This window comes from Pempheris klunzingeri, chromosome 10, assembly GCF_042242105.1.
Source record: "Pempheris klunzingeri isolate RE-2024b chromosome 10, fPemKlu1.hap1, whole genome shotgun sequence".
Lineage (NCBI taxonomy): Eukaryota > Metazoa > Chordata > Actinopteri > Acropomatiformes > Pempheridae > Pempheris > Pempheris klunzingeri.
Window position 1 is genome coordinate 24,203,680 of NC_092021.1, and position 14,574 is coordinate 24,218,253.

A 14,574-nucleotide genomic window follows, 5' to 3' on the forward strand; every position below is an offset into this window, starting at 1 on the left:
CCTACCTGGCCTCTTGACTTCATTGGCGTGTTTTTAAAAAAAAAAAAAAGCAACTCAAAGTCTCTGAACCATGTGACTCGGAAACACGTATGGAGCCTTCGGGCCGTATGCATGTACCTACGCCTGTTGCTCTTTTTCCATTTCACCCGCTGCGTGTTTGTGTTATTTAGCGCAGTGCATCAGGCGGAATACAAAGCAGCAGAGAGGTATTATGGAGCAAAAGAGCCTCAAAGGTTTTGTGGAGGAGGAGGAGGAGGAAGATGAGGAGGGAGGGGAGGCGCTGAGTTTCTGTTCAGCTGAGAGTTGTTAGTCTCCTGCATGGGAGGAAGGAAGGCTCATTCAGCACAGAGAAATAATTGCCATAGTTCTTTAGTCCCAAGAAGTTTTTTTTTTTTTTATGTCTCCGCTAAACTTTTTATTCTCGTCTAAAGTGAAAATGTCTTTGCAGTCTCACTTATTCAACCCCCGGTAAAGACTGTGGAGGTGTTTTAAAAAAACAAAACAAACAGCCTTTCTTTGTGGAGCTCAGTCTTTCCTGAGAGAATAAAAGTCCTTCTTGTTTGCTCGTTGTTTTTTTTTTTTTTTTAATTTTTAGGAGAGTTTTTTGACATTGACAGAGTGAACAGTGGCACATTAACTCAGCTTACACACTTACAGTACACACACACACACACACACACACACACACACACACATATGCATACTTTGGCAGCCATTATGAATAATCTGGCTACTGTAAGTGTGCTGAACAACGTGTCAATCTACAGTTAACATTTTAGCAGGCATCGTAAGGAGGAGATGGGCGTTTTATGCTCTTGCTCTTTATACGACGTTCGTCTGCGTATCTCGACGTGTCACCGCAGTCTTCTCGAACAAAGGCCGCCGCCGCCATAACGGAGAGCTGCACCACATCGGTCATAACGCTGCATTGACTTCAATTAAGACTGATTAAGTCCATAAGATGGCTGTCGGCCCACGTGTCTGTCTTCATCTGTGGCACCAATGTGCTGACTGTGGCAGCTCCAGTAATGGGCCGTTAATGTGATGAACTATCCAATGTTCACACTGACGTCCTCTGAATGTGGTCGTACCGTCACAGTGAACCCCGTTCGGTTAACGCTGATCTATTAATTGTCATTTGTGGCTAATGTCTAATTGTCGTGGTTCAGTTGAAGCTTACTGCAGCAGTTTGAATCGCTCGACGTTCTCAGCATTCGTCGTCTGCTCCTACCTTCCTGTATGATTTGTTTACTTTTTAAAATACTTTCTGAATACTGAATTGTTTTGATTTCAAGTCTCCATTTATTTAAATAAAAAAAAAGGCAAGAAAATTCAACAGTTTGCAAAAAGCATTGAAGTGAAGTAGACTAAACTTAGCACAGGTTATCTACCATATGTGGCACTGACAGTCACATCTGAGCCTGTTCTCACATTTAGATTTAAAAAACACTTCTCCAGGTTGTGTTTATTTGCTTTGGGCCGTGAGTAAAGGCATTGTGGGATTTCAGGCGAGACATGACGGATCAAAAGTTTAACATTATTAAAAGAAAGTACTATTGTAATATTTGTTAGTGATTTTTTTTTTACCAATAGAAACTGACACTAAAAAACATGATGCAGAGATGCGACAGTAAGTTTAGTCTTTCTTTGAATGTCCGTCGCCTCCAAGATCACAGATACAAACAAAAATCAAGTGCCGCCTCACGTAACATCACGTAAAGTATGAGAGATTGTTGTTGCTGTTTCACAATGTTTGATAAAAGTAGCAAGAAACTCTCAGCGTCATCAGATGTACGACGAAGGCAGGTGGAGGCGACATTGCTGGATTCTGTCCTTGTGTTACTTATGGATGGAATTATAGTGAAAATAAATAGCTAAGGACACCCTGGGGGTCCCCGGACCTCACTTTGAGGAGCACCGCTTCAGAGGAGCTGATCCAGACTGACATTGGGCAGGACGCCAGTCAGCCGCATTGACAGACGAGCATTCACACTTGCAATTTGCAATTTAGAGTGACCAATTACCCGAACCTGCACGTCTGTGGACTGTGGGAGGAGGCTGGAGCTGTGAGGAGACGGTGCTAAACACTGCACAGCGTTACACATTCAAAGTCAAACATCTCATGCTTCTTATTTCCTGCAATATGAAACGCCTTCTCCTCCTTGTGAACCTTCCAAAGCTGTCAATTAATTCTTCAAACCAGTAGCAGACCAGTGTGTGGCTGCCACTGCACTGCTGTCAAACCCACTGTGCAAAACGTACAAAACACATGAATAAATAAACAACAGTCTGTGTAAGTATTCACTATCATCACCCGCTTCCTCTTCAGCAACTTGATCATCAGCCAGCTGAATAACTCTTCAAAGAATCAGCATCAGTTTACAATCAGCATAATCAGCACAAGTATATCGAGTCATCATAAAAATTGAAACAAGCAAACACAAGAGAAAATGAGAGATGGAAGTGATGAATCAGAAGTGGAGTGTTGGAAAATTGTGAGAGCATTTAGAAGGTTTTCATGGTTTTATTAGTCGACTGTGAGCTTCTCAATCAGCAGCCTGGAGTCTGTGGCTGCTCACTGTGCTGCAGGAAGTCTTCAGGCCTCCAACAAGCCAAATATATCTAAACAGTGATCGTTAAAATCTAATAATCAACTTTAAAGCAAGCCAGTGAAGTGAGGAGCAAAGTGATTTCTTTCTTCTCTTCCTTTTATCTCATTTGCTCTAATCTTCTCCCTTCATCCCCCCTCTTCCTCTTCCTCCTCCTCCTCCTCCTCCTCCTCTGTTACTCTCTATCCAGCCAAACTTTAACTCTATTTGCTCCAAACTTTGCTCCATGAGTGTCCTTAGAGATCACAGTGGAGCAACTGAGCTGCTCGTCCATTTTTACCACATCACCTGATTGGATTACTATTACCGAGCTCCTCATTAGCATTTGTTTAGGGCCTAAATGTGCACACACACACACACACACACACACACACACACACACACACACACACACACACACACACACTGACTGTGTGTCTCTAACTTTAAATGGACGAGTCTTAGTCGGGCCGACATGTGAGAAAGCGAGACAGAGTTAGATGGAGAAGACGGCAGGTCAGATAAACACAACTCCATTAACCCGCCTCCACGCCAGGTCTCCTGCTGTCCGGCTCACACACTCCTGATTAATGAGGCTGCTTCAGGAGTCTCGACACCTCGCCGCAAACACCCTCACCCAATCCCTCACCTCCCCCTCCCCTCATGCCCCCTCTCCACCTCCCCTTTGCCTCGATTTATCCTTCGCTTTCATCTCCACACCTCTCGCCCCACATTGTTTCCTCTCATCGGCCTGGTGAAGGATAGAGGGCGCACAGGTTTGTGCCTCACAGCCAAAACTCATAACTTGGCACAAAGGGCCAGCATCCAAGCACCAGTCTCTCCGTGCAGTGATTAGGGCCTCTCTTTGGACCTGCGCAGCTGATTGACGACATTATGAAAAGCTGGGTGATTGGAATCGAAGCGAGGCTGGTGTGACTTGGGACACATCGTGGGGCTCCGCTACATGTTACGACCTGATTTCTCTATATTTAGTCCTTCTTGTTATCAGAACCCGGGCAGCCGTCCTGGCTGAGAAGTTGGCCCTCGCCACGCAACGTAGATTCTGCTTAACATCTCTGTCAGGACAGCACCTACGTGGTGGCGACATGACTGGCTTCACAGCGAGGGCTGCTTAATGCATTTGAAAGAAGGAGTTTATCGATTCGGGTTTTGTCCTGACTTGACGCCTGAGTCGGGGCGTGACTGGGTGTCCGTGCAGATGTGCGCGGCGAGGACCCGAGCGTGCGCATCACAGGGGCCGAACAAGAAGAAAAAGGTTATTCGTCTGTGTGCCGACGGGTTGAGGTGCCAGCGGTTCAGCGATGGTTCGCGAGCTTCCCATCTGCCCTCCAGATTCAGCATTACTGCAGACAGCCAGAGCACCTCTCCTGTGGTTAATGGAGCTTGAACAGAGCAGAGAAAATAGAACACCTCATTCTCCACCAAGCTTAGGTTCAAGTGTAGGTCACTGATAATAGGGAACACTGCCAATATCATTGAATTATTCAGGATCATTATGACAGACGGCTCATGAGGCTGTTCTTATTTCCTTTGTGGCGTGTCAGGAAATCCTATAGCTATTAGTCCTGTGGCATGTATTAGCATTATATATATGTTTGTCTTTTTTCCTCAATACTCACCTCTGCACTACCATAATTAGGTGTGGGCCTAATGGCCAAAAGCGTGCGGACACCCAGACATTACGCTCCTATGTAATTGAACGCCTCATTCCGAGACCATGTGCTGGTCTAATCTGCTGGTGTAACAGCCGTCGCTCCTCCGGGAAGCCTTTCCACAACATCCTGCCGCAGGGATTTGCTCCCATTCAGCCGCCAAGCCGCTGGGCGGTGCGGCCCGGTTTGCTGTTGGTGTTCCAGTTCATCCGAAAAGGTGTTGGATGGGATTGAGGTCAGAGCTGTGCGCTGGCCAGTGGTGTCTTTATTGACCCGGCTTGTTGCACAGAGCTGAACACACACTTTTGGCCAACTTGTGTGTATTTATGTTGTTTGTACGGCATGAAGGGGAAAGAAGTGGGTAAGAAAAGAAGAAAAATCGAGCAGGTGAAGTGTCTTCAAGTCGTCTGCCTGCCCACCAGTGTATTCTGCTCTTCACACGAGATGAAGCAGACAATCTAACCCAAACATGTCTCTCTCTCTCTCTCTTCCTCTCTTCCTCCTTTATCCAGATCTGTCGTGGCTGAACTGGTGTCTGACCGGCTCCTGTCTCTTCAGCCTCGTCCTCATCCTCTTCTTCAGGGAGTCTTACGACCGCCTCTACCTGGACGTCTTTGTCTCCGTGTGACCCCACCGAGGACGAAAAAGCTCCAAAACAAAGGACTGAATAATTCTCGTTGCACAAAAAAAAGAGAAGAAAAAGGGAGATGAAGGGAAAGCGGAGAGCCCACGTTCTTTTAAGATGTAATTTTTTAAGATGTAAATGTATATATTGGTGGCGGTGGTGATGGACTGCTGTTGTATGGCTGCCGAGAAGAAGGAAGAAACGATTCTACGCCAACGTTTACTCTCACAAGTGATCTCCTCGATGCCATAAGACTGTTTCACGCATCATCACCTGTTTTTATTTGTCAGTCTATGTTTGTATGTAAGCAAACGTTTGTGGACGGTTTAATTTTCTTAACCAGGCACACAGCATGACGGACTGTCCATGTTGTTGTTTACAGATGATGTAATATTTAAAGTCGTTCTCGGTTTCGCCCCCCGTGTGGCTGCCCGCTTCACCCCCCCCCCCACCCCCCACTCCTCCACCGACGAGGAAGCTGATTAACAGGATGGCTTCATCAGCCAATTAGCAGGCCTGGCTGTGCTGTTGCTGCTCCAAACTGCCGGCTGTGACTCAGCGATGGACGCTAAACTGGCCCCCGACACTGTTGGTGACCCGCGATGCTCCCTGTCATTGAGAGGCAGGTACTTGTATAAAGTTTAAAACCCTCTCAAGGTGAATATTATGCAAAAATGATCCTCCAGATTGATGATTGGATGCAGGCCAGAGACGTGGACACCTGAGCTGTTGTTCAGCTTATTTGTGGTTAACTGTGTCAAAGTTTTAAAGATTTGAATATTAATTTTACTTGATAATGTTCATTTCTTTTTGTTTTACAGTTTGTTTGTTTTTTTAAAAAAAGTGTTCTCCTCAGCAGCCTGCCAGTATTTATTGAAAATGTCTCAACACTAACAGTCAACACCTGGTTTTGCTGAAACAGGATGGTGACGATGTCGGCCACAGCTGAGGCACACTGAGGGAGATTATTTTATTATACAGGCATGAGGATTACGTAGCGTCTTAATTGCCAAGCTGCTCCTCCTCCAAAGCACCAGCAGGTGTCTCTGCGCCAACTGACACTTACAAAACAAAAAAAAAAGAAAAAGACCTTAAGGGAGAAGAAAAGGAAGTTGCCATTTTCTTGGATTCTTTGACTGATAAAACTGAATTTGGGATAAAAATCTGTTCCAGATCTGGAGGAACATAATCACAATGAAAGACATCATAGCAAATGAAAAACATCTGTCGCACACAGGCACATTTCTTTAACTTCTCCCTGACTTTTCTTCGTGTCTTTGCTATAGGAAGTGTTTTAATGTTTCCCAGTGTTTCACTCTGGGGTTTGAGGAGGTTCTGTCGTGTGTTTCTTGGTGCTTGTGTGGTTTTTTTTATTAATTTTTTACTCCCGTGTACAGAAAAGGTTGTCTTTTACCTTTTGACGTGTTGCCTTAATTGCCCAGTGCAGTGCGTTCAGTCTCTTCCACACTGTGACTATTTTGTCTGTCTATGTCGGTAAAGCTCATGTTCTTCTCCTCTGCAGTGCACACACACACACACACACACACACACACACACACACACACACACACACACACACACACACACACACACACACACACACACACACACACAGTGGTTTCCTGGGCTTCGGGTTATAAATGTCCTTATTCTGTGGAAAGGAAAAGAACTAATGTGACTGTTGAATATTTCCAGCACCTTATTAAATTAAACATTTTAAGAATAACACTGTTGTTGTTCTCCTGGTGTTGATGGACTCGATCAATCAATCAGTGATGTTCTGTGTGTCACAGAGTTACAGGTTTGTGTTCTTTGGCCTCTGCGATTCAACTTCCCTCATTTCCTTGTTCTCACATCGGTGGTCTGCCACGTTTCCATCAGAGGGATATTACCGTCTCGGTGGTGGGTGTGTCCCACGCTGTTCCTCCGCACTCACAAAGCTAAAAGTCTGTGCTTTTACCTCGTGGTTACTCTCACATCCGGTGTGCTTGAGTGCAGAGCCGACACGAGAGAACATTGTGATGGACTTGTGAGAGCCACAGTTTTAAAATGGACAAATTTGAGTCAGTTGAGGTCAAGATATCCTGACTTTTAGTCCCCAGTACGAGTGAAGCTCCAAAACAACTCTAAATGCTGCGTTTCCCATAAAGATGCAACCGATGGCTTCTAGCCAAGAGACCCTCTGTGCCTGGTGAATGTGTGTGTCCGTCAACCTCCACGTCTTGTAACAGGCTTCCTGTTGGAAATGAGATGCTGAGACATCATCACAGAGCTGATGTCACCGGCTGGGTACATCCAACAATGACAACTTCGCTCATCCAGATGATGGACTTGGTCTTTAAAGCCAAAATAAGCCATTTATCACTGATATAAACAAACATGTAAGAACATCAGACAGCTTAAATCACGTAGTGTAGCGTTAAATAATGAAGTGTTGGTGTTGTGATTTTAGATTGACGAATGGTTCCAGTCGTTTTTATGCACATTTGGATCACAGACTGCCCCTTTAGGGAGCACATTTCATCACTCTCCGCTGTGGCTTGACCTCATTTTCTGTGTCATTCTGGCTGCACAGTAACGTTTTCGCACTTCTTCCCAAGGTGGGAGTACAGGAAGCTCTCAGAGGACACCTGCGTTCTAGGAAATCTTAGCTTTCCCACTTCTGTGTTTTTTGGATAGAACTCAGGATGAACCATAGGCATGACTTCATCGTACTTAAGCCCTCTCTTAAGCGCCTGCATGTATAGTCCCCTCCCCTGGTGGCCCAGCTGGAGATGACCTCATGCTCTGTTGGCGAGAACTAAGGTCTCTTGGGCGAGTTTGCATACAACAGCCTGTCAAAGCCCACAGTCTGGTTCCTATTAGTATCAGTGACTGTGTGTGTGTGAACTAAAAAGATGCGGAGATTAATTTCACCTTGTCTGCAAAATCATTCTGTTCACGATCCTTTGAACTGGTGCCATTTAAACTGGCAGGACCTCCTGACGATAACCACGACTTTTGTCAAGAATAAAAGTCACACATTACCAGAAAAACCATGTCCAGACATGAACGTGGCTCTGCGATGGTTTTAAGTCGGGCGTGCCTCAAATTACCGCGCAGCATTTCCAGAGCGGGCCTGCAGGAATGTAAAATGAATCCACTGTTGGTTTATGGTGATTTGTTTGGTTTTAGAGGAGCTGTCACATGCATTCGTCACGAACCCTGCTGCAAAAAGAAAAGGCAGTTGTTCTGACCCTCTGTTTATTGACACAGTTTCAGCTTTTTCCACCTCTTTTCCAGCTTCCATCCGCTGCGTCCTCTGCGCGCTGCAACAAACCCCAAACTCTCAGAGATATAATCTATGAAATAACAGGAAAAAAAAAAAAAAGAGGCTTATTCTGCAAAGATAGGATGGTTATTAATTGATACATGTCATCGTGTGTGTGTTTGTAATGTTGGAAATACAAGAAATAGTCCAAAGGAAACGTTGTCGAGTTGCTTCCAATGGCAGTCAGCCAACCACACCGAGCTGTTTACATAAAAAGAACTGTTATTCTGGGAAACTTTGTAATGAACTTGGAATGGTTGCAGTGGCTGAAAAGTTATTGTTATATTGTTATTGGCATTTTTTTTTTTTAGAGTTTCTAAGAAGGATTTAAATTCCTAAATGAAAAAAGACTGTTCTTTTCACTCTGCAGTAACATCTGTATACATAACCTCTGTTGATTCATTCCATTCTTTCTGCAGAAAACCCACGAGCTGCAGAGACACAAATATGTTCAAAAGCGATAAACTTTTTATAATCGAAAAGCTGAACCAATCACGTGTTCAATCGGACCAAAGCAAATCTTCTCTTGAAGTTCTAAATTCATGCCAGAGACGAAGCAAATTTGCAGGAGGCGCTGATCCACGGCAGAAAATCAGAGCCACTTTTATCTAATGTGGAAACGATTACAAAAAGATGAGGCATTTTATTCACATATAGGGGTGTTAATAAGGAGAAAGCACTTTTCTTTTGTGCACTGACGTCTCAGCGGGAGCAAATACACTCAACTTCCCCAACAAACACGGGACAAAAGAGGTGGCGGTGTTTTCTTGTCAGAGGGAGATAAGGTAATGATGCATACATTTCCCACTGTTCACAGACACAACGCTAACTGTTTATTAACAACCTTTCAGCCGGAGTTCAGTTCTAATTTCTCCCTCTGGCTCGTTGTCTGTGCAGGACGTGGTATCGCAGCTCTCTGGGGAGACGATGGGAGCCGCACAAAGTGAAACAATAGTTTTATTTTACCCACAAGTAATTTGGGTGTTTGGGCTTTTGTTGCGGTGCCTGTCAGAGGCTGTGAAAGCAGCTGGCTGGCTGACGAAAAGTGGTGTCACTGTCGCTGCGCCTGACATTTTTATACCCCAGCTTTTGTTTTCTCCTTTCAGACGCTGCTTCTTACATTTCCCTGTTGTGTTTCCGTTGAGACGCAGATTGTTTTGCTTCCTCTTGTGACTAAGGCTCACTTGTGTCTTCTTTCTAGCGTTGCACCTCAATGTCTCCTTGGGCCTCCCCGAGCTCCACAAGTCCCTTAATTGACTTCTCCAGGATTATGAAAAATGAGCCACGCTTTCAAATGGCTCATTTAGCAGAACTGCTATCACACAGTGCCTGTTACTTTATCTTCAACATATTAAAAAGGGCTAGGTGCTCTTGATTAGGAGCGATGGGCTGCAAAAGCCCAACTACCAGCCTTTGACAGCTGGCCACTAATTTGCCAATTCATCACCGGTGAATTCGAGGTATTTGGCCTCTCCTGTAGAAAAACACAGCATATATTAAGATATAAATGCTCCACCAGTGTGAATAAAACAAACCAAGAGACAGATTTATGGGAGATGTAAGGAAAACACGCACACTGCCTGATGACACACAGCGGGTTGTTTTACTTTTGGTCACAGGTTTATTGGCTGTGACAGTTATTGTGAGAGAGAGAGCAACACATCACACTTGTTATTTGTGTGGAGGCACCAGCTAAGAGCGTGCACACAGCACACATGAGCGCAGCACGCCAAGCACTCTCTCCCACACGTGACAACAGCTGTGAAGGCTCAGTATATCAAATATGCTGAAGCCTAACCTAACCTGCAGGTAGCCATCTACAACAGCAAGCCAGGAGGATACTACACATAATGATATTAATATGGAGCTCATACCAATATGTCAATGACATGATTTTATTTAATACACACTACTCACTAAAAGTTAGGGATATTCAGCTTTCAGGTGAAATTTCAGGATGAACCTAAAATGCATTCTAACCTTTCCAGGTGAACTTAATGTGACCTTCTCTAAACCTTTGAATGCACATGTCCAACTGTTCAGTGTCTCAGTACTTTCTGCACCAGCTGCTGTTCTCTAACAAGAAGCTTCACAGCAACATTCACAACAGGTTTGATCCATGAATCCACCAATACATTTCCTGCTTCAGTTAGAATTGGTATTTAAACAGTCCTCCTCATCCTGCTGTTCACATTCTGACATCATGAGACCAAGACGACACCTAACAGTTGATCAGCAGCACCTCAACACTGGAGGCTTCAAACAGGAAGTCCTCAGACGGAGGTGTTCACTGAGCTTAGAGGGTCACAGAGTGTCATCAGGAGGTTGGAACAGTGATACAGAGACTGGAAGAGTCACAGAAAGGAGAGGAGTGGACGTCCTTTGGCCACGTCCCAATTTATTGAGACATTGAACATGTTTTGTTGTGGTATACCTACCACTGTTGGTAGATTTTCTTTCAATAAATTGTTTAAAATGAAGAAATCACCATTGCATGCTTCTACTTAAATGCCCTACTTTCATGATATAATATCACTGTAGCATTCACTTTTTACATTTTCCATATATTTCACCTGAAAGTCGAATATCCCTAACTTTTGGTGAGTAGTGTCTGTACTGTGGACATTTTTTTAAATTCATAGTCCACACTATGCAGGCGGACATCCTTTACACGTCGAATATTTGAAAGCCTCTACTGTATTCTCTATTTTAATTTTGTATTTTTAAAGTAAGAGGAAGGATTTCCTGGTTCCTTCAATGGACCTTAAACAACCTGAACTTGTTTGAATTCAAAATCTGTTCGAGCATCAAGCTTAAAACTTGGCTGAATATGGTTGAAAGGTAAAAATATTGAGATTATCACTGATTAAATGGTTTTTAATTCACTGTTTATGATTGTTTACCTGAACTGAGCAAATCAGCTACATTAACAGAGAGACAACAAACAAACTTAAGAACTTAGATAATGATTTGAACACAGCGTCTGCTTCTGCCTGTGTGTCACATAGAGATAATAATGGACCCAGAGAATTAAATGCAAAATATGACCTATAAAATGATCCTTCTCATCCATTATTTTTTATATATATTATCTTTTCAAGTGCTGTATTTGTCCTGCCCTGCCAGCAGCCAACGTGACATGTGCCAATACATGTGCTTATGTGAGTGAACACAGTTTACGCTCCAGAGGTGGTTCTCTATGGACATTCAGATTTTTTTGAATTGTAATATCTGTCTATCAAATCATGCCAGACTAACATGGTTCAAGCTCAGCACAGCCTCTGCTCTCCTTCTATTTTAAGCCTACAGAAGGCCGGTTTTGTATTCAGTGGATAGATTTGGAAAGTTTCACTTCAGTACGAGAGAGTAAAAAGTCAAATGTCAATGAAAAAACATGTTGGAAGTTCAAGTCAGAGCTGGATGACTAAAGCTGATGGGCCATGATGCCGTCACTGATGAAGTAGCCTCTTATTATTCCAAAAACTAGCTGTAACTTCCTGAGATGTTCTGAGGAGAGGGGGGGGGGGGGGAGAGCCTACCTGCAAAGCCAGGTTCTGCTTGGCTGAGGCTCCTCAGCTCTAATGCAGGAGGACGTGGCCCTGACGGAAGCAGCATGTCCTCTGAGCAAGAGCAATTATGATGACCATGCAAGCGGAAAGGCTGTAGCCAAAAGAACAGCGAGACAAGCTTTGATCCGGCAGGTTGCCTATTTAAATCACAGCTCACCTCCACCGCAGACGGCATCTCCAGCTAATGTAGATGGACTTTAAAAAGAAGTCGGAGCCCCCTGCAGGCTTCTCTGTCATGATCAGCAGCTGTTTCAGCCCTTAAAACATTATTTGCTTCCCCTGCCCTTCCTCCTCATCAGGGGTGAGTGAAGGTGCTTTTGTTTTAGAGCACACTGCTGAGTGATGTCTCCTTTCGTGGCCATTTAAAACAGTACGCCACACACAACAGCCTGTGGAGGCACACTGAAGCACCGGGAAGGCTCTGAGAGAAAAGTTAGCTCAATTAACTTTCTATCAGAATCAAAGTCTTTGGGAAACTCTTTGAGCTTTTGATCCAGACTTTCCCAACAGTGCCAGGCAAGTGAACCAAAATGACTTCCGCAGAGAAAGATTGAAAAAAGAAAACTCGTACTTTGTGTGACCCATGTCTCTGGACACTGAAGTCTTAAACTGAGGGGAGAAATTAATGAACTGCGACACATCAGCTTGTCAGATGAGAATCAGAAAAAGCACAGATTGCAGAAATTTAATTAAAGCTGTTTCCGAGTTATTTCACACAAGCAATCGATAAAAAAACGAGTAATCTACAATGTAAAAATCTAAGTTTTCACCCTTCGATCAAGTAGACGCTGCAGTTTATGACACGTTGCATGTGCTGCAAGGCTCTTTGTTGAAAATATAAAGCCACTTTCATCCTTTTTTAATCGGTCTTGCACTTCATTGCCTGCAGGTTTTAAAGAATAAGGCAATATTCTATATATATATCTACATATATGCATATATATTGTAAAGAAATCTCATGAAAAACAGCTTACTCCTCCGTGCTTTAGTCCAAAAACACATCGGAAAGCTAAGCCGTCCCACACTGTACTGATGCTGTAAATACCCACAAGAGAATTATGTCTTAATCTGAGGATGAAAATAGTCCCCCATGAAATGCATTATCCCTAAAAAGACATTCTCTAAAAACTACATCGCACAACTGTTTCGGGAATGTGCTGATTTTTTGTAATAGATGCAATGAAACTGTAAATCAAATGTGCAAAGGGACTCGAGGCTCAACCACAGAGCAGAGAAACACTTCTGCACTGTGGTCTTTTTCACAGGGTTTGTTGACAATAAAGAAAACATCGAATATCCCCAGTCCTGCCTTTGAATGGTGGCTCTGAAATGTTCATAGTTTGCTCCTTTGTAGAAAATAGCAGCTGTAAATTTGCTTGATTATTTCAAAGGATAACAACAGCGTTAGCCAAAAAAGAATGGAAATATCTGTAATGCAGTGTTCTTCTATTAATCTATAGTTTTGATTTGAAATGCACTGACTTGCAAAACAGAAATGCTATATAATATTTTTTTGCATTTTATGGTTATTGATCATTTTTGGCAACACATCCGATTCTATCTATTTAATTGCAGCTGTGACCTCATGTCATATTTCTCTTTCATTGGCCAGCCAAGCCTGTCAATCATCTTTCTTAGCCAATCGGTGAAGAGAATCGTCCTCGGTGGGTGGGACTAAAAGGAACGGTGAGGGGGAGAAAAAAAACGCTTTTTAAATTCGGCAAAATAATGTAATTTAATGCACTTTGGTCATGATAGACGTTTTAAATTGACATACTGCCTTGTAAAACGTTTAAGATGCCAATTTGGCGCAGTTATTTATGTGTAATTCCGTTTAATTGACGGTAAACGCCACCTACCGGACGCTGACTTTAGCTAGCTAACGTTAGTCATTAGCATTAGCATTAGCATTAGCTTAGCCGTGCTGAGAAACGTGTGTGATCCAGGGTGAGTTTAATGGCTCTATTTTAACTGTACACACACTTACAGTTAATTAGAAGAGATGCTGCACGGGTGTTTTTCAGTTTATTGACTTGTGTGCCTCTCATGCTACAACACACAGGGCTCCAATAGAAGTGACTGAACACCTGCCACCTGAGGACTGAATGAAGTGGCTGTAAGTACTGACTGAACTTCATATCAGCCAACAGAAGCTAAAGTATAATGTGTTCTCCACTGGAGCTGACAAGATTAATCAACATCAGCTTTCATTATAAATCATTTAAATAATTTTTCTCTTAACACTGTGTGGTACCAGCTTCTCATGTGTGAGGAACTCCAGTGTTAAATGTATATTTTGGGTTTTTTTTGCTGTGTTTGTCACTATTTTCTATTATTTATATGTCATAATCATTTAATTGTAACAATGATTGAGAGATTAACTGAAGTGCAACCCTCACTTTTATTTAGTATTACTTGGCAGGTTGTTGCAGGATGTTAATTTCGTATCCTACAACCAATGTAATAAGAAATTAATGTCCGAGGCAGTATTTTGAGTATGTTGAGGCCTTTTTAATTATGCAAAAATAATTTGTTGGTTAAAATGAGTGATGACAAATGAAGTGTTCTCCTCACTGTAAACCCCGGAGAAATACAGTTGCACGTATGGTGCCAAGATAGAGTACTTTGTAATGGATTCTGGTTCTGGCATCATAGATAGTATTGTCCTCTTTCCTAATCCCGCCTACAAAGCTCTGATTGGCTTGGTTTTGTTTGCAATTTGTGGGGACAGCCGTCAGTGTAATCCACTCTCCACTGCTGTTCTTAGAGATGTCCCAACTGGTCAGAAGGATTGGTTTCTGGGTACGTT

The 14,574-nt window shown here is 43.2% G+C and overlaps 1 protein-coding gene across 1 annotated transcript in view; it reads left to right on the forward strand.

Annotated features, from left to right (window-relative positions):
- slc49a4 (solute carrier family 49 member 4) overlaps positions 1–5,948 on the forward strand; it is a 48,794-nt gene extending 42,846 nt beyond the window's left edge. Inside the window, exon 9 of the mRNA XM_070837591.1 lies at positions 4,774–5,948. Coding sequence (XP_070693692.1) covers positions 4,774–4,889 — 116 coding nt within the window. The 3' untranslated portion in view covers positions 4,890–5,948. The remainder of the gene's footprint in view (positions 1–4,773) is intronic.
- Positions 5,949–14,574: the final 8,626 nt, after the last annotated feature.